Source organism: Chenopodium quinoa, unplaced genomic scaffold (genome assembly GCF_001683475.1).
Source record: "Chenopodium quinoa cultivar QQ74 unplaced genomic scaffold, ASM168347v1, whole genome shotgun sequence".
NCBI classification, from domain to species: domain Eukaryota; kingdom Viridiplantae; phylum Streptophyta; class Magnoliopsida; order Caryophyllales; family Amaranthaceae; genus Chenopodium; species Chenopodium quinoa.
In genome coordinates, this window is record NW_018744311.1 from 1896641 (window position 1) to 1921226 (window position 24586).

At 33.9% G+C, this 24586-nt stretch overlaps 2 protein-coding genes across 4 annotated transcripts; both read left to right on the top strand.

The window, feature by feature from the left end:
* The first annotated feature begins 307 nt into the window (after window positions 1–307).
* Window positions 308–11643, top strand: LOC110696053 (phospholipase A1-Igamma3, chloroplastic-like). Of its 3 annotated transcripts, XM_021873322.1 has the most exons (5): window positions 308–402; window positions 1467–1527; window positions 2553–2626; window positions 9274–9754; window positions 10205–11643. In XM_021873322.1, the coding sequence occupies exons 4-5, from the start codon at window positions 9276–9278 to the stop codon at window positions 11295–11297; spliced, it is 1572 nt and encodes a 523-aa protein (XP_021729014.1). In that variant the 5' UTR covers window positions 308–402; window positions 1467–1527; window positions 2553–2626; window positions 9274–9275; the 3' UTR covers window positions 11298–11643. The 3 variants fall into 3 exon arrangements, with proteins under 3 accessions (XP_021729014.1, XP_021729013.1, XP_021729012.1); XM_021873321.1 differs by lacking the exons at window positions 308–402; window positions 1467–1527; window positions 2553–2626 and adding an exon at window positions 7932–7956; XM_021873320.1 differs by lacking the exons at window positions 308–402; window positions 1467–1527; window positions 2553–2626 and having other exon boundaries at window positions 9085–9754.
* Window positions 11644–15510: 3867 nt separating this feature from the next.
* Window positions 15511–20368, top strand: LOC110696054 (protein RETICULATA-RELATED 4, chloroplastic-like). Its single transcript, XM_021873323.1, has 9 exons — window positions 15511–16220; window positions 17507–17575; window positions 18126–18257; window positions 18337–18390; window positions 18506–18550; window positions 19012–19151; window positions 19434–19559; window positions 19685–19808; window positions 19905–20368. Exons 1-8 carry the CDS (start codon window positions 15669–15671, stop codon window positions 19743–19745), a joined length of 1179 nt encoding a protein of 392 aa, XP_021729015.1. The 5' UTR covers window positions 15511–15668; the 3' UTR covers window positions 19746–19808; window positions 19905–20368.
* The last annotated feature ends 4218 nt before the right edge of the window (window positions 20369–24586 follow it).

The following is a 24586-nucleotide window of genomic DNA, read 5'->3' on the forward strand; positions in this document are numbered from 1 at the left end:
AGCACAAGTTGAGCATGTCTAGGATCTCAATAAATCTGAATACCGCATTGCAACTTTGCAAGCATTAACATTATGCCTATTGCCTAATCCCAATCAAAATTAATCGGACCATTGATGATCAACTCTACTTAGGACCTATTATAATTTAGTGAATTAAGTTGAACTAAACTGGAACTGTTTATAAGAATTAGAAATTAGCTTAGCTATAAGTTGTAGAGAATATGTCCTTAATACGGTAGTCCAAAACTCTGGATACTATGATTACCTAGTACTCCCGCTATGGTCCCACTCCGTATAAGATTCATGACTTCGCGCGATACTCAATTGCTCAAAATATGAGAGACAGAGAGAGAGAGCCGCTCTCGCAATTCGCAAGAGTCAACTGTTACGCCGGCAATTGAGGTAATTCATCTTCAATTGATGATTTTTTTTTATTCCTTCGATTTTTTATTGCAATGTTAAATTCGTCTGATTTAGCTTATTTATTTAGTAAATCAATGAATATTAATGTCGTCTGTAATGTTTACTTCGATTCACTGATTATCACCTGAAATTTGGCGCCAACATTGTTAGGGTTTTTTCAATCAAATCTTCAATTGTGACTGATTGAAATTTGCTGTAATTTGAATTGGCTCTACAATGGTGAATTGTTTAATTTTGCTTAACTATGATAGGGCGGAAGCAATGTAATGTTACTTCGGAGTTGTTAAAAAAAAAAAAAAAATTCTTAGATCAATTTGGTGTAATTGATGTTTCTCAAAATTCATGAATTGCTAACAAAATCATACGGAATACAATTGAATTTGTTTTTTTATTTAGATCAATTTGGTGTAAGTGATGTTTCTCAAAATTCATGAATTGCTGACGGTATCAAATGGAGTACTATTGAATTTGTGTTTTTATTTAGATCAAATTTTTTTTTTTTTTTTTGACGATTATTTAGATCAATTTGGTGTAATTGATGTTTCTCAAAATTAATGAATTGCTAACAGTATCAAATGGAGTACTATTGAATTTGTGTTTTTATTTAGATCAATTTGGTGTAATTGATGTTTCTCAAAATTAATGAATTGCCAACAGTATCAAATGGAGTACTATTGAATTTGTGTTTTTATTACCCTCATTTTATGCTATTTGATGATATATAGCCTAGGTAAAACATTTTTTTAAGGTGGTGTGTTTTCTTGTCCAATACGACATATATATCTCGTGCATGTTGCACGTATTTAAAGTTTACTATAGAAGGAATGAAACAAGTAATTGAAACATTCAAATATAGAAAATGAGGCAAGTAATTTGAGACGATGAGAGCAATTTTTTTTAAAAAAATGTCCCTATCATATGTATACTTGTATCTATATCAATTTCAAACAATATGTACACATGCGATCCTAATGTGTAACCTTTTTGCTCACGATGTTTGTTAAAGGAATATAATGTTTGTTACGTGCATTCAATTATTCTAGGACAAGGATCAGCAAGCACAAGCTTAGTGCGGATTAAAGGCTTAAATGCTGCTAATTTCAGGTAAGCATTTGTACTGTGGTAGTAGTGTTCTTCAATATTGGTGCTTGAGCTTCATATTTGGTTTGGATCTAGATACCAAAATGTATTGTAGGTTTTTGGCATTGGGGAATTAGGATTGTCCGTTTGTGTTGAATGTCTTTGCTGATTGGTGGTCTTTTACTCTGAATTTTAAATTCAAAAGCACATACAAAAGTTACAAAACAAATATGTACATTTAGTGAAACAACTGATTAAGTTATACATTACTTCTTTTGTTTTAGAGGAGTGGCCTTGGTTCAATTCCGCAATCCTTAATGCACCCGGCCCCTGTCCAAAATTAGTTACTCGTATCAACTTGTCAATCGCAACACTGTCCAAAATTAGTGATTCATTATATGACACGAGCTCTTTAATATACCCTCATCACTTAATCTGAGTAAGAGCAAAAGTTTTCTTAATCAACAATACAGTTCATCACATCAGTGTTCTTGCACACATTTATGTCCAATTCATAGTTTCCATATCTAAAATTTAAGCTCTAGTGTATCAGACCCTTGGATAGTTTAGACGACGCTACTCGTACTCAAGTGGTTGTGTCCATACTCCATGTAACAAGTATCCACATTTCTGTACTTTGTCCATGATTTCTTTCTCAAGGATGGCTCAACTAGGTATCCAATGATACCCTACTACCCTTTCAGTTTTAGCATAATCTATGTTTAGTGTGTTGCAGTGTTATTTTGATTTAGTAATTGTGTTAAGTTGAGCTTGAAACTTTGATAGGGACACCAAAAGGTTGAATTACGTTTTTAGGAATTAATGATTTCAAAAAAGAACTGAAGAATAAATCGTTTGTTCCATCTTTTTTAATGCTCAACAACCTTAGCTTACAATCAGCCAATCAGGGGTTGGTGGAATCTTAAGCTAAAAGTAATATGTTAATGCAATCATGGCACTAGTTTCACTTATAATTTTTTATTAAAAAAGAAGTGCAATTTGTTTTGATGTAATACATATTGTGATAATGAAATTTGAATGGATATCAGGCAATGATGTGCTGAATCTGCTGATCATACAACATCAGGGAAGCATGGCTTGAAAGCTTCTCTTTTTAAAAAAGGTACGCTCCACTTGTTTTCTTTTTAAAGCTTACAGGCAAATTTTGACTTTTACAGAATAAAACTAAAATGCACTCACATGATATTAGGGTAAGCTTGAGATCATCATAACATCATTGTCCTGCGCTGACATTAGAATGGCAAAACCTTTTCAAGTTATGAACGCATATAAAAAACTTACTCATAACTTGGAAATTGTTTTAAACTATTTGTGAGTGGTTTCTTGTGGGAATTATTGTTAGCCAATCTCAAACTTTTAGGACTATGGCTTTGTTGTTGCATTATGGTAGGGTATTTACATAGTGAAAAGAGAAAGATGAGAAAACATTAGGTAGAATAATTAAAGTATTGCAATGTAAAGTGTATTAATTGAGAATACATACGAATTTTCTTAGCTAGTATAGCCAAACTGAAGGTTGGTGGAAGAATTTTGTAGTGCTACAATTAATGATGACAGTGCAACATGGTAGACATACAATTGTTGATGGAATATAGGTGGTCCGGATGGAAGCATTTGCACCTATGTGTATGGTTTTAGCGATCATGAGATTGGTTGATTTTCTTTAGTGTTATCAAAGTATAGATAGAGATTTAGTGATGTTTATGGTGTTCATTGATAAATTTAGGTCAAACTATTAAATTGGGAATTTTCTCTTTAAGCATGATTTAAATGCAAAGATTTGAGTTTTTTTATTTTTTATTTATTTAAAATAAAAATTAAATATATATTTTTTTATTGATTGTTTACCCCCTTCCGGTGTTCCTTGAAGGTCATTGTGCTAGTTTTTGAGGTCAGGATCATATTGACCATAGAGACATGCGTTGCATAAAAAAAAAAAGGAGAGTAAAGGCCTTAATATCTTTAACTAAAGCAAAAACTTTTGTAAAATACACCACTACTCTTTTATGTTTATGTGGGATATAAATTGGTAATACCAGTAATACAAACAAGATTTGACTATAAACCCTAAAAACCACTTAGATTTTACCAAGCAAGTTAGCATTTGCAAAAGAGTTATCTGTAACGTCAATCCTTTTCGATTTCACTTTCTTTCCCTAATAACTACCAATAGGCAACAGCTAGAGTTACATTCCCATTTTAAACTCTGTTGGCTGTTTGGAATCTTTGGATGGATGATCATGAAATGCAATAAGGACTTCATGTAAAGGTAATTGCTGGGGCCAACTAGATTGTAACTTGGTGAGAGGCCTCTTCATTACGCGTGAATTATGGATTTTCCAAATCTGAGCACTGTACCATATGAAGTCCTAGTAAAATCTGACTTGTATGCTCAAAAAAATTTAGCATGTGAAGTTTGATTTACTTAGAATTAGCAAGTCTCTTTTTTGGTACAGATGGTAGCATTTTGTAAATTTTTGTTGAGATTTTGGACCATTGTTGAAGTAGATTGGAAATCGTTGTTTGGGTCAGTAACAAAACATGCTGTAATCAAGAATAAATCCAAGATTTCAAAGAATCATTAAATGAAAACATGTGATCAAGATGCAAAGGCTTGATTATTACGTGCTAAACTTGTGCAATGCAAATGTTTTGAATCACCATAATATATTCTTGGAAGTCAAAATAAACGATTTGCAAGAAGATTCAGTTTATTTCTTCACATTCAAAAAAATTTGGAGGCCATCTCATATAAGATGGTTTTCACACCAAATTACCATTAATTCCAGAACACTAGATAACTTATTTTCCCCTATTTTAAGGGCAACATCTTCCTTACATTAATCATCGTAAAATAACTTCTTAAATATTTCATTCAACTATATGAGCCCCAGATGAGTCCAGTACATTAAGTAGATTGGGGCTTGTGTACGTCACTCTAAAAACCTGATATGAATCACACATAGTGACGTTAACACAAATATCTCTAAAATAGGCATTTAAACAAAAAGTTCTAATGCATATTCTTAAAGGGGAAGAGATGGGTTCATGCAATACAAAGTAATAGATTGTTTTTGCTGTTTGTATGCATCTGTATTATGGTATCTATCTATCTGCACGATGTGTTTAAACACAATTCATTCATTAGAAAACTTTGGTGTTCCACCCTTATCTCTTACGTGGTACTGTCCACATCCTTCCTACTGTACATTAATACTAATAAATATCTTTGGGAATTAATTTACCTTTTGGATCTTTTAACAACCCTGGTGCTTTCTTCCTCAGTAAACCATAATGTCTCACCATCATGCTTATGCGCTAAAATATACTTCTTCCAAGATGATGACATCTAATTCCTTTTTTCATGTACATCTCAAATTAGGTGCAATATTCATTTACAACCCTTTTGAGAGGTAATAGATGAAGGTAATGAGAATGAGTGTGTTGTTATGCAAGAGGAGTCATATGTTAATGTCTATGATAATGCTAATTCATCTCAAGCATCTCATTTTATTCATTTTTGTCCATTATCACTTGAGAAGTGTTATGAGGTGGGATATAAGTTTGAGGATGAGATGATATTACCATGAATATATTTATGTTACTTTTCTTGCAAAGTTACACTCGAATTGATTCCCATTAGTGTCATTTTTATCAATTACTAAACAAGATGTTAGTAAACTTTTGCTTTCGTGTTACTACCTTTAATTTGTTACAATAGACGTTAAAAGTTCAATGCAAAGAACAAGCAAAAACTCACATAATGGTTCACTATTTACTTTTACGGGCTTTGAGAGATTTTTAGTGATCTTGAGGATAAAATAGATTAATAGATTCAAGGCATATTCTAACAAACCCCAATCTCCAATTTTCAATATTAGTGTTGATATAAATTATTTTGGATGGTACTAGTGTTATGTTTCATTTGTAATTCTTTGCAAATAACATCAGATTTCAGATTACAAAGATGTGATCATAGTGAGTTCCTTATATCTAAGGGGTAGTCCATTGTTTTTTTGCATTTTGCTAACATTGAACGTGAAGAATTATTATTCTACATGTTTTTGTGTTGTTAACATCGACGAACATGTCTATGTTAACTTTGATTGTTACTTTAAAGATTTTTTGTCATAAACTACCTAAGCTAATAAAAACTAAATTTTGTGAGAAACTACCTAATAAAAAAAAATATTTAAGAAAACTACCTAATAAAAGGTAAATGTTTGTAGAAAATTGCCTTTGGCCGAACTTTCACAGTTGACCTCATTTTATAGCGTTGTCCTACCTCAAAACACCCTCAAAATCACCGTGGGGGTTGGTTTTAAGGTAGTAAGGTTATTTTCGGGGAGGTTACAGGATATTCCGAGTTGGTGAGGGTGGTTTTGTGCTTCATGATGGTGGTTTTTGGGGTTAGAGGTTCTGGTTTAGGGGTAGGAGGTGATTTCGGTGTGGTGGAGGCAATTTCAAGCAGGCTGTGCTATTTTGGAGATGAAAGTAGTGGTTTCGAGGGTATTTTGAAGTGGGTCAATGGTAGAAGTCCAGCAGAGGTAGTATTTACAACATTATTATCTTTTATTGGATAGTTTCTCACGAATTTTAGGTTTTATTAGATAGTTTCTGATAAAAAATTCTTACTTTTTAAACTTGGTAAAGATGAAAAACATATAGCCACCCATTTGTTGGATAATAACTTACTAAATACGGAGTATATATGAAAGTATAGTTTGTCTAAATTTATTCATATTTTACCATGGTCGAGATAAGAGGAATTGAATGTTGTCATTTTTGGTATTGTAACCAATTCCTAGTTTCCTACCATAGTACCATCTTACTTGAATTGTTTGAAGCTTCAATAATGGACGTACCTTACACATATAGGCCAGACCAAGTGAAGACAACTTAAGAGTTGGCATTCATTGTATTTGGTTGTTAGGGTACTCCTAAAAAGCAAATGAAATTGGACCGTTTTCCTTGTTCACATGACCATTCTTATTAGTGACACTTTGACTTTTCATACGTTTTCATTCTATCTTTCATAACCTAGAATATGATATGGTCTTAAATTATGCTAACATGATTTCCTGTAATTTCACTTAATTTAAAACGTGACTTTTTAAAAAACATCGTATATGTTGTTTGGCTTAAAGTTTGTCATGAATTAAAATAATCATTTCTGGGACTATCAGTAGTTTTTACATACTCTGTATGATTTTTATCAATCAAACCTCATTATTTTACTCCACCTTTAATTGTATTCATCTGTCTTTGATAGTGTGTCTTGGTCTTTTATTAGGCGTAATGGTAATAAAGTAGCGCATGAGTTAGCCCATCTCCAACCTTGGAGTATTGGTAAACGAGTGTGGAGCGACGAAGTGCCACATTGTATTTCGGACTATGCTGCTAATGATATGATAGTCTAAGCCCGTCTTTGGGTTTCTTCAAAAAAAAAAAAAAAAAAAAAAATTGTATTCATCTGTAACCAACCAGATCAAACTCAACTTTCTTCTTTTTTGATGCATCTTTAATCAATTTAACTTAACTACTCTGTATTTAATTCACCTATCTAAACATGTTTTTTTTTTTTTTTTTATTTGCCTATCTATAAATGTGTAAACATGACTTATATTTGAAGAAAGATGAAATGTTATTTTTAAAAATCAAGAAAACTTTTCAAAGTTTTTATAATGATATATGTGACAATTATTCGCTATGAAAGTAGCAAGTGTTTATTACTACAACAATTCGGATGGATTCATAAGCTTTGTTTTACTGTAATTGTTAAGCATTACTTCCTTTGCCTCTATTTAATTGTTCCCTATCCTCATAATAAGATTTGGGTTAAAAAAAGCTGTATCATGTATTTGAATTGGTCTTTCCGTGCACATAAGGAGAGAGAGAGAGAGCTAGTAGGAAACATACTAAAAAATACGAAGCAATAATATACATGACAATCTTTAAGAGATATCAATTGTATATCATGTTAAATTTTGTGGATCTCAATTAAACAGTATTACCAAATACCAAGAGTACCAGGCTGAACCATCAAAATCTCTGCCCCAAACTCCGAGTCATAAACTGACACATTTAACACGAGGATCACATTTTCATGTAGGTAAATTTCTACTTCTAATACCCCACTAAAAACTCATTTTCTAAGTGGTAATATTTAGAGCAGGTAAAATAATGAAAGGAAAACGAAACAATCATGGATTCATAGTACAGTAATAGATTAGTTTTTTTTTTTTTTTTTTTTTTTTCTTTTTGCAAGAATCAGGTGAAAATAATTTTAGAAATTAGCTTCGCTAATTTAAGAACTATGCAGGACCTTATATTAAACATCTACTGTATAATTCAAAAGTGGACTGGTTTATGTAGGTAAGGCTTGATATATACAAGTAGCAATTTTATCTGTCTACATAGAGATGATTACTGGTTAGTACTTATAACCCTTTCTCATAAGTTTTGTGCATACTGCATACTTGTCATATACTAGGCAATGTGTTGTTTGGCTGAATGATTGAGCTTTTTTGTGTAGCCTGGCCAAAAAGCATTTGTCCATTTTTTTTTTTTTTTTATTCTTTGGTCTGCTCGGCCCAGATCGTTTAATTTAGATGAGTTCCAACCCATAATCAACTCTACTTAGTTATCACTTCCTTCGTAAATGGTTTCAAACTTATAAGACTAGGATGTGCGCCCTTCTAAATTATTTTTCTTGTATTGTAACCTTGTAGGCTATGATATGCCTCTGAATGTCTGGTTCATGAGACACTTATTCCACTCTCCAAAACAATATTGAAATTCAATAAAAATGTTACTAACTTGAAACTTCTTGGAAATGGACTTGACTAAAATGTGATGGCGTTTGAAGATTAAGAGATGTTTTAGTTAGAGGTTACAAAAGTTTGTTTTTTCTTTGTATATTTTATTGTGCCTTGAAGAACTAGTATAGTATTGTATTTCAGTTCTATAGAGAATTACCCTAATTATCATCCAAAGTGCCATCACAATTATATTAATTTAATTTGTGATTAATCAAATTAGATATCATTTTCACAATTCTAGATGCCATCATGGGTAAATAAATTTCTACTCCATATTGTTTGGCAACATTTTAGAAAAGGAGAAAGAAAAAAAAAAAGGATAGTGAAAAATCTTTTGATAAGACATTACTATTATGGGTAGTAGTATTTTTTTCCTTTCTATTTTTTGGATCTCCTTATCTCATTGAGTGGCTAGATTTTAAAGATTTCTCACTAAAATCAACTTGAATCATTTATTATGTAACCCTACCATGCTAAAGTTTTCTTCAAGAAATTTCCTCAACTCATTGTGAAGTTATGCAGTATTTTGTACTCCGTATAATTATATGTTGTCCTTTCTTATTTCGTGTATCACATTTTTTTGTCTAGAAATATTTACTGCACATATTTACCTTAATAATAAGGATCCTAATAATAATGATAGTGTGAGATATTATTATGTTGCTATCAATGTTGGACCACTTTTCTTGACATGTGGCACTCTTTCGGTCTTTCCTCTCCATCTTATATAATAGGCCAAAATTTCATAATTTAACGTTAGAGGTGCAATTAAGCTACACCGTGTAGTATTTGTACAACATTATTACAGCTCTTAGCTATATTATAAAACACTAGTTTAAGCTAGTATAAACTCACATATTTTCCTATTCTTTATCTATATTTTATCCTTTCATGGCTTGTCTAATATCCTCTCCTAATCTTGTTCAAGGCATGCTAGTAGAACAACCTTCCCACAATCAATTATTCTCCCATGCATGGAACCTAAACAAAACCTCAAATCATGCCTTGTTTTCTAAAAGATGCCGCTTGCCAGGACACCGTTCCTCTAAGTCTAGTAGAATGGTAAGAAGTGCATTAGTCGAAAGGTTACAGGGATCATCTTCTGTAGAGGAAGAAATAGAGAGTGAGTTTATTCGCGAGCTGAAGCAAGACCTTCAAGCAGAGGAAGATCCTAGGCTTTTGCGAGAAATATGGAGGGAAGTTCAAGGACTCAACGATTGGGAGGGGCTACTAGACCCCATGAACTCCAATCTCCGGCAAGAGATACTGCGATATGGGGAGTTTGCTCAATCTTCCTATGACTCCTTCGACTTTGACCCTCACTCCAAGTATTGTGGGTCTTGCAAGTATGGACGTGCAGAGTTCTTTGAGAAGATGGACATGGCACATTATGGCTATCACATCTGCCGGTATGTGTAAGAAACTCTTTGACATAAATAGGTAAAAATTGTTTTATTTTAGTACTTGTTTTAAACTAAAAATCATCTCAAGAATATTTTGCACATAAATATGGCGTAATTCTCTACCTGCATCAATCTTTCAAATTATTACAGTATCCGTAAAACATATATACTAATAACTCTTTTTCCTTGAGATGTTGGTTGTCTGTCAATTGAAATTATAATAGGGTTGAATTATTGTTACGAGTTTTGGAAGGTTGTATGAAATTATTATTGTAGGTTGTCTTAAGGGTAAATTATAATTATGTGTAGAAGGTGCAGTGGTTGCAACTTAATTTTTATTTTAGCTAAGCATGTTGATTAATATGTTGGTTCCTGTTTCATCTTGTTTATAAATGAATAAAATGATTTTGTGGATGTCATATAGTTCTAACCTCCAAACTTTTTTGCAACAAACAGATACCTTTACGCAACCTCAAACATCAACTTAGAGAAATTTTTCCGAAGATCATCAAGCATCAGGAGCATATGGAGCCCCCATGCAAACTGGATGGGGTATGTCGCAGTCACCAGTGATGAAGAGGAGATCAAGAGGCTTGGGCGCAGAGACATACTCATCGTGTGGCGGGGCACAGTCACGTACCTAGAGTGGATCCATGATCTGAAGAACATACTCCGCCCTGCCCACTTTAGAGATAACCCACATGTCCAAATTGAATCCGGATTTTATGATCTATACACCACCAAGGAGGAAAATTGTAAATTTTGCTCATTTTCAGCTCGTGAGCAAGTCCTTGCAGAGGTAAAGCGGCTTGTAGAGCGATTCAAAGGTGAGAAGCTCAGCATAACAGTGACAGGGCACAGCTTAGGGGGAGCCCTCGCGCTACTAAGTGCATATGACATAGCCGAGATGAGGCTCAACATCGTTCGAGATGAGAAGAAAAAAACCAAGAAAATACCAGTCACGGTATATTCCTTTGCAAGCCCTAGAGTTGGAAACCTTAAGTTCAAGGAAAGGTGTGATGAGCTAGAAGTTAAACAATTGAGAGTCGTCAATGTCCATGATAAAGTCCCTACTATGCCTGGCCTCATTGCCAATGAGAAGAACAAGCTACAAAAATATTTAGAGGACACGGTCCATTTCCCTTGGAGCTATGCTCATGTTGGGACCGAGCTCGCCTTAGACCATGCCCATTCACCTTTCCTCAAGCCCACCGCGGACCTAAGTTGCGCCCACAACCTTGAGGCGCACCTGCACCTTGTTGATGGCTACCGTGGAAAGGGAAGGAAATTTAGCCTGGCCAACAAGAGGGATATTGCCCTTGTTAACAAAGACTCCGACTTTCTAAAGAGCGAGTATGGAGTCCCACCTAGATGGAGACAAGATCACAACAAGGGAATGGTGAGGAACAGTGAAGGCCGGTGGGTAGTGCCTGATCGAGCCAGGGTCGAGCACCACCCACCCGATACAGCCCATCACTTTGCCCTTGCCATGAAGGTTGCCCATGACCCACAATTCAACGTCTTAAGGGGCCAACAACATGGTGTATAATGCATGCTAATTTGGTCTTACACCTCATATATGGTTTGTGGTTATTATTATATGGACAAAATGTTACATTGGTGATGGACATGCTACCTACTGAATGAAATACTGACAAACTTTGGCTTCGGAATTTCTGATGTATAGATATAATAAAACTAATAACGTTGTCAAATGTCAAGTTGTATTGCTTTGATGGTCCTTAATTTTGAAATGCTGCCAAACAGCTTTGGAACTGTGCATATGTGTGTAATGTACAAAGTAGAGATTCCTCAGCTTTCTACTCAGTTGGATGTAGATGCTGAAAAATGAAAATAACAATTTCAATAAATGTTTTCAGGTACAGTTGTATACTCCATCCATCCCTTTAATATTGTCCTATTGTCTATGAATGTTTTTTTTTTTTTTTTCGCCTCATCTATATCTATACTTCTATACTTAAAAACACAAACCACATATTTTTCACATGACACGTGTCATCACAAGTCACTCATTATCCCATATGTCGCCTCCCTTAATTTTTTTGTTCAAGTCTTTATGCATTCTATAACTTGAAAATTCAAGAAAGAAAATAAAGTGTTTCATTTCTACCATAATTTGTACATATTACATAAAATATATGAATTATAATCAAAATTGTCTTTTCATCTCCTACACTTAAAATATAACTTAAACTAATATGTCATTTCATATTCCACAATCTTCATGTATATATACCTAATCCATCATCTTCTTTCAAAGTTCTACTCTAACCATTTTTTTTTAAGTTTTAGCAATGAAACTATTACTTCGCATACTATATCAAAAGTTTCAACTTATGAAAAGTATACCTTTATTTGAAAATAATTTATCCAAGTAACAATCCGTGCATCGAACGGGTCAAAAGGCTAGTTATAAATAAATATAGGAAGCCAATATTTTATTTTGATAAATTATAGAAAATTTTGCAAATAACCTCCTTATATAAATTTTATTTTATTATTTTTTTTTAAATAACCTCCATATAATTATTTTTATTTTTTTGCAAAATCATACTTTTATGTTGGAAAATGGGATTTGATCCTTTTATTCGGCGTTGATTACCCCAATCCATCCACGAAACCACCTCCCCAGCCCTACCCAAAAAACCACCCTTTTCACGACGTTGGTGGGGATGAGGAGGGGAGGCGGTTTCGTGGGTAGAGCTAACGGGGTAATTTTGTGGATGGGGTTGGGGAGGGGGATTTTGTGAGTGACGTTTGGGCCTTTGGGGATTGGGGGTAGTCAACACCAGAAAATAGGGTTTGACTTTGAAAAAAAAAACTTTGATTAACGTATGACTTTGCAAATAAGAATTTATAAGGAGGTTTTTTTTTGTAAAATTTCATAAATTATATTATGGTCCCTTTATCTTCTCAACCAATTCACATGTTTTACCTTTGTCGTCTTCCTAAAAAGAGTACATAGGCCATAGGGTCATGAGGCTATTGTTTAGGACAGAGAGAGTACATGGCACTACTTATTGCTAATTTGCTATATTGCCTATATACATACGTCAATGACCATATCGATGATGATGTTTGTGAATAGAGACGTGTGCTATCTTTACAAAGATCTGAAAATAAGTTGCAATGAGCAATCAATTCGACATGAATAGATATAACTTTGTTAATTTTGTCTTATCTTTTGTTATCACTATTGGAGATGTTTCATACTCCATGATAACACTTTGAACCTTGAACCTAAGGTGGTGATCAATATAATGATTCAACCACTGACCTTTTTAGTGTTTGAAATTAAAATGCCACGGAGTACCATATATTTTTATTTGTCAATCTCATCTGAATCATAACACATGAATTTGGTTTTTTTTTTTTTTTTTTTTTTTTTTTTTTTAATTTTTGTATATTTAAATTTTCCTTTCTTTATTTATTGCTTGTGAAAATACCCATTTGTCATAACTAATCTTTTTAAATTCTTAAATCATTCTCCCTTTGGTCCATGCTACCCTTTTTATAAACTACCCTATATGTTACAGCCTGCACTAAGGGTTTGTTCTGGTTTACTGAATTGAGCTGAACTGAACTGATTGGAACTGAAGAGAACTGAACTGAATATTTTATGAGAAGGAAATTAGGAACTGATATGAGCTGAGCTAAACTGAACTGAATTGAAAATAAGCTGAAGAGAACAGACCCTAAGAAAAAAAAATGATATCACAGCAAAAATTGTCAAGTTCGTGAAAACAAAAGTGATACATGTAAAAAAACACTGAAGAAAGTATTATTACTTATAATGTGGTCAAGAAAAATTGTGTGATATATGGCTGTGATGCATGTTTACACTCTCATGAAGTAGAGTTCGATTGCTCACTGTTGGTGATGATGCTAAGAGAGCAGAACTGTAGAAGAGAAAGATCTTGTGCACAACTACAGAACTACTTATAGCGGGTTACATTTTGCTCATGCTTCATCCATCTCTTCCAACTTCCATTGAACTTCTCCTAAATCCATTTTGGTAACCAATAATAAATTGCATTAACGGTAATAGGTGATATGTGTAATATAGTATGGTAAGAAAAAAAAACTATAATATTCGTGAGAACACAATCTCATCTCTACATATGTGTTTTCTTCACGTTTTCTATAACCACTCATAACCACCTGAGAGGTGGTATTAAATAAGAACGGAAATTCATGAAAAAAAATAAACAATTTGGTGTCATCTCGAGTGCATTCAATCTTTAGTAGAATCTCAAGTGATCATGAGATTGGACATGGATTTCTTCTAAATTTATACAAGTATATAAATTTATTCTCATTACCATATCATCTTTTGTAACCGTTACCAAACAATAAGTCATTTCATATCTTGGCTCTTGGAATGGGTCAAGTGATTGTTGATGGACCATTAATTTTATAATATTAGCATTTGGCATGGTGCACAACTGAAGTGTATTGACTTGAACCACATATTTGATTAATGTGACCCATGTCAAGTGTTATGTTCTATCATTAGTGTATGGTTTGTTATCTTAATATCTTGGTGGGTGAGTGTGTAATAGACATGATTTTGGATGTATTTCATGATTTGCCTATCAGTGTGGTTTATTGCTTGTTTTATTTATATATTTTTAAAAAATTAAGAAGATAAATAATTGGGAAAAAATAATGTCATTAATCCTATTTATGGGCATATTTCTTTAAAAGGTCTCAATTATCAATTGAAGAGTCCTTATTAAAATAATTTAATTTCTAGCTTATTATGATCGGACAAATCACATGTTGAATTTTTAATGGTTAGTTTTACTAAATATTATTGTTTTATGGTGAAAAGAACCGAGCTTAAAGAAAGGGATAGATGTTTAGAGTGATAAAAGGTTTTTTTTTTAAAGTACGCCTAACAAAAACAAGATACGAGATAGGATTAACTGTTAAAAACTTAAAACCTAAAAATCTGTTAGAAACCACTTTGTGAATGAACCCTCTAAAACTAAGATCGTCTTGTATTAATAGTTAGTTGAGATCTTTTAAAGAAGACCGACAAGGTTACAGTAGTTGAGATTTGGAATTACTGGTATCAATTTTTCCAAAACTATTTAGATTGTGGACTGGATGGGACTACTCTAGAGATTGAAAATTTGGGCCTAAAATGCTTTTGGACTTGCAGTGGTATGTATGGGCCATATTCATCACACTACTTAGGAGTAAAGTAAAGTCCATCCCAAATCGATTACTGCTTTCGAGCCCATAGACCAGAAGTCCATAACTAGTGGGCTACGAAATTTGGTTAATATTACTATCGCCATTTTTTTTTTTTTTGGTTAGTATCACCATTTCTTTGATCACCTCATAGGCTCTCACACACATAAAAACTAAAAAATTAAAACTTAAAATTCTAAAAGGGCAAATATATTTTTGTCTTAGAATTTGCTAGAAAATTTAGATTTAAGACAAACTACTCGTATAATTTAGGTCATTTCTAACTACCTATTCACCCATTTTTTCGATAATTATGTAAGAAAATCCTGATGTCAAAGATTGTTTTTGCGACAAAAAATATAACTTATACATAAACTAGAAACTATAAAAAGCTAGACAAAATAGTTGAAGGAATGAGCTAACTAGCAACTACTTCTACTCCAAAAAATTTCTTAAACAAGTAAAGAGAGTCTCACCTAATAACACACCTAATTTAGAGGAACTTTAATTCCAAACTTTAAACCACCCTCAAAATAGTAAGTGCGTTAATCAAACGACTTAAGAATCCTCAAAGTTTGACTTTAATTTACTTTTATTTTTCCATTAAAATTGGAGCTAAAAATTTTAGACCTAAAAAACAAACAAAACCACCTTTCGTTTTCTCTCTCCAAAATTCAAAAACCTTGAAAAAAACTCAACAATGGCGATCGCCGCCATGTCGTTTTCTCTCTCCTCTTCACCTTCCAACCTCAACCTTCACCATCGCCGGAATCTCTCTCCTCCGCTTCTTCCGCCGCCATTAACGCTTTCTTTCTCCTCAAAACAACTCACTCCTCTTTCCGTCTCCTCCAACCTTCTTCGCCGTTCTCCTTCTCACATTCGCCGACTTCTCCCTCTCGGTTACTCCGGCGGTGTTTCCGGCGACGGCGGATTCTCCGGTGGCGGAGGCGGAGGCGGTGGTGGTGGTGGAGGTGGTGATGACGATGATTCCGGTGATAGTAAGAATAAGAAGGATGCATTTTTGATGTTGTCGGAGATCGGACGATCGGTTGATAGTTTGCCGAAGGATTTGGCGACTGCGATTGAAGAAGGTAGGATTCCGGTGGAGATTGTGAGGAAGTATCTAGAACTCGAGAAATCGGCGTTTTTGCGATGGTTGCTTCAATTCGGAGGGTTTAGGGAAAGATTGTTGGCTGATGATCTGTTTTTGGCCAAAGTTGGTATGGAATGTGGTGTTGGTGTCTTCACTAAGGTTTGTTCTTCTTGCATTTGATTTCTTCGTCAATTCTTAATTTATTTTATTGAGACATGAATAAATTTGATGAATAAATTTTATACTTATGAATAAATTTGATGACAATGTACTATTGTTTTCCCCTGATATATCTGATTTTGACAGAGTATAGGATTGTTAGAAGCATGGCATTGATCATTATGTTATGTTGAAATGTTGAATGTATTGGTAGTTATTATTTTGTTAATGGATTATCTTCGTTGGTTTTCGCGGTGGTTGAAGCTTTTTTTCTACCTTAGAGCTGAATGCTGGGGAATATATTCCTTTAGAATGTTGTAATATAATTTTGAGAGTGTGGAAGTGTACATTTATGATTGTGGGGAGGTTTACTTTTTTAGTGTGATGATATCTTTTTGGGGAATAAATTCATTTAGTGCGTGAAAATTAAGTACTTGGACATTTTTGGTGTGGAAAGAGGTGCTTTAGGTATCCAAATATGGTATGAGGAGATCAAGCACACTTTTTTTTAGATGTATGGCGTACGGGGATGAGTAAAACGAGGACTCAGGGAGTATATCAAGTTATCAATGGCGTAAATAAGGAAGCATCTTTAGTATTTGTGTCCATGATATCACTTTAAGGAGAAAATTGTGTTAAGCTCTTGAGATTAGTAATCCCAGGAATGTCTGGTCAATTCATAATATATGTTGAATCGGAAAATTTGAGTAGTTCGATAATTGTCATTGGAGCCCAGCCAGAGTCTGCTATTCTAATTTCATAATTTGTAACCACCAATGGTTTTGACAAAAACAGAGGGTATCAGTTTTCCTTAATAAAATGCTTTTTCATTCTTGGTAATCTGACTTGCATGAGGATGAGGTTTTGGATCGTAAGGGTTGGAGGAGAAAGATTTTTGTGGACGACCACACGGAATAATCAAATTTGGTTCATGTAGCTGACCCCACTTATGGGATTAAGGCTTTGATTGTTGATTGATTCTCGGTAATCTGTTTATGCGGCTGTAAAGTTTTGTCAATGTTTGATTTCATATTATTGTGTCCTGCTTTCATCATAATTAATTACGCTTGACTTTTTAATCCTAAATTCCTAATATTATACTACTAAGTAAAGAGGTGATCCTTAGTTTATAAAAGCTTACTGGTTCTTGTGATCTTCTTTCTTGTTATTGATGCACTTATCTCTTCATCTTCTTCTTTGGTCTCTATGTTTTGAGTACCTTGTGAACTACCATGTGACACATTTGAACAATCAATAATTGTGTTTAATTTTGTTTTTGGGTTCAGACTGCTGCAGAATATGAGAAGAGAAAGGAGAATTTCTTCAACGAATTGGAAGTTGTTTTTGCAGATGTGGTATGTTATTTGCAATATGCTACAATTGATTGTGTTCACTGTTGCTTGTCATTCAGCCATTGGTTTAACTTGATGTATCATGCTCATCTCTATTGTTTATGCTTCTTCTTTCTCAAGTGATTACCTGATAGTATATCTAGAAAATGGGATGTGTAATAAAGATTCCCTGGCTTCATCCATTTGTATACATGGATGGAATCGTATAAAATGATCCTACTAATTCAGTAGTCTCATTGCTAATCTCATCTTGTACTCCATATTCTTTGATATCTGAACATTGGAATAGCCATTGGAAACAGCTGGTCAAGTTATTTACCAGTGTAAATCAAGTTATTTACCAGTCTAATCAGCTCCCCTCACCCTACTAAGTGAGGTGCCAAGGCTAGGGTTATAGACAGGATAGGTAATGAATGCCAGATGAGCTCTCAGCTCTATGTCAAATTGTGATGCTAATTGAATACTCATGTTCATCATGGACTCACAGTTTTGAATTTGCATGCAAGTGTTTTATTGATACTAGTTTTTGATAACTTCATTGCTTCTATAAAAGGTTATGGCCGTCATTGCGGATTTCATGCTCGTCTATCTTCCTGCTCCAGCTGTAGCCCTCCGGCAACCTCTTGCATTGAATGCTGGACCTATTACAAAGTTCTTCCACAGCTGTCCTGATAATGCTTTCCAGGTCTTTAGTTGGTGCAAAATTACTTGTGTTTGATTATTGTACTACTTGTCAGATTTGATGTAAATATCTCTATTTCTAGATTGCTCTTGGCGGTGCTTCGTATTCATTTATACAAAGGATGGGAGCTATTTTGGTAAGTTCATTGTTTGTATTATCTTACTTTAACTTTTTGAGCATTGAAATATGTTGACAAAAGAGTTTCATGCTGAAGCTATATTTGATACATTTTGATGTATCTCTTTTTGCAGCGTAATGGGGCAAAGCTTTTTGCTGTTGGCACTACATCCTCTTTGGTATGCTATTGAATTTTGTGCTTATTCAGATAAACCTAGCACGTTCTCTAACTACAGAAATATTGCTTGGATTTAATATTTGGCAATATATATCTAAATCATTGGTAACTTAAAATCATTCTCAACTAACTATGAGCTCATCTTCTTTATAGGAAGTATGGGATTTGGGCTATGGTTTATTCTTGATATCTAAGCTTTTTTGTCACCATTGAAACTTTTCATTTAACTTTTTTGGAAGGGATAAAACTGCAAATTTCACCATTCTTGACTTTCACATGTCATTCTTCATAAAGCATGCTGTTGTATTATAGTCTATAATACATGATTTATGTTTATATGTCCTCTTGTAAATCCTCTCCAATGCCCCTACATGTTATTGTTCGGATTGGTGATTTTATTGCCTTACAGAGATCACCGAATGTCTGAAGCTACAAGCTTGATGATGGGTTTATTTTTTACAGGTTGGTACAACCATAACAAATGCCGTGATCAACGCACGTAAAGCTGTTGATAAGTCAGCTGCTGATGAAGTGGAGACTGTTCCTATACTATCCACTAGTGTGGGTTATGGTGTGTATATGGCAGTTTCAAGCAACCTGAGGTACGTTCAAGTATTGGCTTGGAATTTTTTTTTTCTTTTTTTTTTTTGCTGTGAAATCTTTCTGTCTGTTTACATCTGGCGGAACAAGGAAAGGGGGGCTGCTGCACACACAAAATATTATACCCCGTATGTCCTTGTAGGTTTTTAGCAGGACATATCTGTTTCTATTAACTTTGTGATTATGTATTGTTGTGGGTATCACAAATTCATTTACTCCGTAGGTTCAACTGGTGATATTTTTAATTGGCTGTTGCGCCTGTTACTGATGTTTCTTTTATGCAGGTATCAATTTTTAGCTGGTATTGTTGAACAACGGATACTGGAACCAATGTTCCATAACCAGAAACTTGTGCTAAGTGCTCTTTGCTTTGCTGTACGGACGGGCAACACATTCTTGGGTTCATTATTGTAAGTGTACTCTATGCTTTCATGAATATATCTTTATCCTCCTTTTCACTTCACATCCCTGCTCTATAATTCATCTTGCCTTATCTGGCTGCCTCATTTTCTGCTATGTTTACTGTATCTGTTAGGTGGGTGGACTATGCACGCTGGATCGGAATTCAGAAAGCTCATGATGAAAATCATGCTTAGGAGTAGATTCGCTTTGCATTTCCATCACACAGAACGTAGATCAACTGATTTGTCGTACAAGAGGTTGGTGCTTCATGTTACAATGTTGTGTTTAATCTGCATACGGGAATGGAGCCAGTTGCATATGTTGATATACCCCTTTTGTTTTTCTCTATGTAGTATTTTTCCACATTGATGTCTTGAAAGTGAGGTGCTCTAGAAGACTAAATATATTTATAAGGTAGGTCGGATGGCATTTGCTGTTACATTTTCATTTCGGGGCCAGGAAGGGAGACCTTTCCTTTTGCTTCAAGCTAGATGGTTCTTTGGGACTTCACAAGGATCGCCAACAGTGTTTGAAGCTGCCTCTTGATTCAAAAATTATTTCAGTTGTGCGTTTGATTTGAGCTGTGAGCAATTTCAACAGACTTTGGAGATGCCTTTTGGTTAATTATTGCAATTATGCGCTTAATTAGAGTTGAGCATTTTCTCCTTTCTATTTTCTGTCTAAGGGAGGGGAATACCTAAATGCAATTGTGTTATATATGATGATGATATGTTAATATTCAAAATTTGCCAATAATGTTAAAGATGTTTATGATATTATTGTGATATGGAAGTGTTTTTAAGGATTTTTTTTCTTACAGTTGGGAGGTTTTGTTTCTACTTTAGAATTGAGGTGTGTGAAATGTAATTCGTTCAAAATATTGTACACAATATTAGTGAGAACGGAGAAGTTTAGGGAGCATATGAACTACTCTATGCATACTCTATGCCTATATGGTAGAGTATGGAAACTATTTGCTAGACATATTTACAATCGAGCCAAAGGTTGTATAGCCACACCATGTGGCCCTTAAGGTCTACACTACACGTCGACACAGACAGTTATCTTTGATAGATACTTCGTATGCGCTATTAGCAGGTTAGATCATGGTGCAGGACTTTAAACCCAATGAGGTTGTACAGAGGTAAGGAGACCATTTAGCAGATTTGTAGTTTCTTTTTCAAGAATTTAGATATCTTCAAGGGAATTACATGTATGACTTGCTATTTCTTGCTTGAGTTAAATAGTTAACCGTTGAGTTTAGGATCTTTCCAAATCTCACCAGCTAATGGATAACCTTTGGACACAGGCGCCCATCCAACCCCGGAAGACAGTAAGAATGCTTAGCTTGAATGTTGTGTTAAAATGTAGTGCTTGCACTTTGAGTAATGGTATACATCTAGGGGTGGGACTTCGGTCTGGCGGTTCGGTTTGACCTCGGTTTGAGTCGGTTTCGGTTTGGAGCGGTTCGGATTGAAACGGTTTAGTTTAGCTGGCGGGTCGGTTTGGTTCGGTTTGGGTTAGTCACGGCTCGGTTTGGTTTCGGTTTATTTCTTTGCGGTTCAAATTCGGTTTGGGTCATAAGCGGGTCGGTTTATAAACGATTCGGATTATGTCGGTTCGGTTTGATACGGGTCGGTTTAGGGGGCGGGTTTACCCGGGTCAATGTCAGTTCGGTTTACAAACGGTTTGGATCAAGCCGGTTTGGTTTGAAATGGGTCGGTTTAGGGCGGGTTTACCCGGGTCAATATCGGTTCGGTTTATAAACGGTGCGAATCATGTCGGTTCAGTTTGAAATGGGCCGGTTTAGTGGAGGGTTTACATAGTTCAATTGGTTCGGTTTGGATCATGTCGGTTCGGTTTATAAGCGGTTTGGGTCATGAATTCATGATTGTTTTAAAGATCGCGTCATGACCATGATTTAATGAGTTGATACTTATAATACGATAAATCGATAATTAAGAATGTACAAGTATTCAATTAGATTGATCAACAAGTGTTTTAAACTTTTAAGTTTTAATAATCAGATATGTAAATATGTTTATCGATTGTAGTACATACCAATAATTCAATGAGGCAATGATACTTATGATAGTATGATAATGATACCAACCGTACATTCGTACGATATGATATACATAATAATTAATCTATAATTACATATACATTAACAATATCGTATTGAATCAATTTCCATTTCCAAACATTGCATTTCTTATAAATTATAACTTACACGAGATTAAATGGATTCGTTATTTAGTTTGTTACTTTATTTAGATTACTAACTCAAACAACTTAATAAGTTAAATGGACGAAATCACGAAATCACTAATTAAAGTGGTGATGAAATCATTATGCAATACTAATGTACGAATAGTCAAATATACAACGGTTAGATTGAATGCCCATGAAAAACAATGGTTAGATTTTCATTACTTTATTAGTTATTACTTATTAAGTTATTATTAGTTTATTATATATACTGATATACAGTCACAGACTCACATATATATATAATATACATATAGAGATGTCAGATATTGATGTGCATTAACTCATTAAGTCATTAACTATGTCGTATTGAATCAATTTCAATTTTGAAACATTTGCGTTTCTTACAATTTATAACTTATAAGTAATAAACTAATAATAATAATAATAATAATAATAATAATAATAATAAAAATAATAATAATAATAGTAATAATAATTATAATAATACTATAATAGTAGTATTGTAGTAGTAAACTAGTAATAATAATAATATTAGCAAATAATTATACTAACAATAATAATAATAATCTTTCAAAATAATAATAATAATAATAAATAATTAAAAAAAAACGGTCAAAAAGACCTAGAAAAGCACAAAGAAAAATCTAGACCGTTAGATCTAGATGAAAATTCTGGAATCTACAAAAAAAAAATAAAAAAAAAATGAACGGTTAGATGTTGAGAATCCTTGAGATTGAATATGGACGGTTGATCAAATGAACAAGTAAAACCTAAACCTAGAATCTCAAGCCCACTCTATCAGCCATTCAGCCGTTTTACTCACTCTCAGTTTCTCTCTCTAACTTTTCAGTTTCTCAGTTCTCATCTCACTCATTCGTTCTGAAATTCTCAAGAATCTCAAGCTCAACTTCTCAACTTTTAAAAATCCTAATTAGGGTTTTTGTTTTCGTTTCATTTGTGTTTTGGATCTACATTTCTGATTTCTCGCTTTACATTCTCGTTTTTTTTGTTTTTTCAAATCTTCCTCTCCTTCAATTTGAAGGCTTCAAGCCGTCAAAAGTTCAAAACTCAAGGTAATTTTTTGTTAATTTTTGTTGTTTTCGTTTTGATTTTTTTCGTTTTTGTTTCGGTTTGTTTATTTAGGGTTTTTGTTTTCGTTTCATTTTTGTTTTGGATCTAAGTTCTAATTTCTGACTTTTTCATTGTCGTTTTTTTTGTTTTTGTCTTCCTCTCCTTCAAGCCGTCAAACCTCAAGGTAATTTTTTGTTAATTTTTGTTGTTTTCGTTTTGATTTTTTTCGTTTTCGTTTCGGTTTTTTACTTTTTTTTATTTAGGGTATTTATTTTCGTTTCATTTTTGTTTTGGATCTAAACTTCTTATTTCTGACTTTTCCATTCTCGTTTTTTTTTTTCAATTCTTCCTCTCCTTCAAGCCGTCAAACCTCAAGGTAATTTTGTTGTTAATTTTTTCGATTTTTTTCGTTTTCGTTTCGGTTTTTTTTTTTACTTCAAGTTCTTGATTTTTTCTTTTGATCTCCAGTTCAGGCAGTTCTCCATCTTCAAATCTCCTTCAAGCCGTCAAAGACTACTCAAAGGTAATTACTTTTTCCTTTTCGTTTTTTTTTTAATACAGTTTTTCTGTTTTTGTATTTGATTATTGTTGTTGTTGTTGTTCTAGTCTATGTTTGAGTTTACTTCTTATAAATCTTCATAGAGATTGCATATTTCCTTTGCTTTATATCTTCTATGAGAACTAGCTAAAGCCATTTGCCTCTCTTATTTGCTTGTCTGTGGTGTCAAATTCATTTGATTGTCTAAGGTCCCAAAGTGATTGAGACCTTTCTTTTTTCTGTTTTCTTGTAGAGAGTCAATAGCAGTTATAAGCTGCAGGTATCTAGAACCAATAATGTACTGCATTTTCATGTATGCAACATGCATCTTGCTTGCAATGAGACATTAAGCCGTTTGTTTTCACACTCCAAGCTAGCTATCTTCTTATAGCAGCTGATCTGTACAATTACTTGGATCAGTGGGGGTCTGTCCTGATGTTGTCTAAAAGCACTTGCATGTTTCTTATCTGAGTTTCAGAAAGCAAGGGTGGACTTTTGATGGTCTGTATTTTGGCTATCTTGTGGATATATGATTGGTGAAGAATGATAGAATCTTCAGTAACTGGATACCTAGTCAAACTGTGCGGGAAAGTCTAGTTAACTTATGCATTCCTTGTTCACTTCACCGAGCTTGCCCTGGAATGTTTATGTCAATAATTCATTTTTGACTGCTTTGATTAGAATGGAATGTTTATGTCAAGAATTCTTTTAGTTGGGCTTAAAGTTAGTACTTAAAATGTACACATATGTTAGTCACATGAGACAATGCATGCTTAATTGCTCACTATTAGTAGAATCTGTCACTTAATTTGGTACTTATAAATGCTGTTTTTTTTTTTTTTTGTTTCAGTCATGTCTCGAGAGTATGATGAATTTGACTATGAGAGGCAATCAAATTTTGATACTATTAGCTCTCAAGCTGCCTCTGTCCCGCTTGATGATGCTAGTAATACCGGCACTATCAATCCTTCTGTTAATAAACGTCAAAGAACCGCAGGTATATGGAAGCATTACACTTTTTTTGAAAAGACGATAGGTAATGAAAAGGTAGATTATGCTCGTTGTAATTTGTGTGGCAAAGAATATAAAGCACCTGGTAGAGCGGGTACTTCAACTTGTAGAGCTCATATTAATGCATGTTTGGAAAAGCATGGTGTCCAGTCCGGTAACGAATCACAATTTGATCAAAAA

Excerpts from the sequence above, each read along its gene's own strand:
- LOC110696053 (XM_021873320.1), top strand. The coding sequence starts at position 9,237 with ATGGCTTGTCTAATATCCTCTCCTAATCTTGTTCAAGGCATGCTAGTA. Across the intron at positions 9,755-10,204 it reads TATGGCTATCACATCTGCCG|ATACCTTTACGCAACCTCAA; the intron begins GTATGTGTAAGA and ends TGCAACAAACAG.
- LOC110696054 (XM_021873323.1), top strand. The coding sequence starts at position 15,669 with ATGGCGATCGCCGCCATGTCGTTTTCTCTCTCCTCTTCACCTTCCAAC. Across the intron at positions 18,391-18,505 it reads AAAGGATGGGAGCTATTTTG|CGTAATGGGGCAAAGCTTTT; the intron begins GTAAGTTCATTG and ends CTCTTTTTGCAG. Across the intron at positions 19,560-19,684 it reads ACATTCTTGGGTTCATTATT|GTGGGTGGACTATGCACGCT; the intron begins GTAAGTGTACTC and ends TGTATCTGTTAG.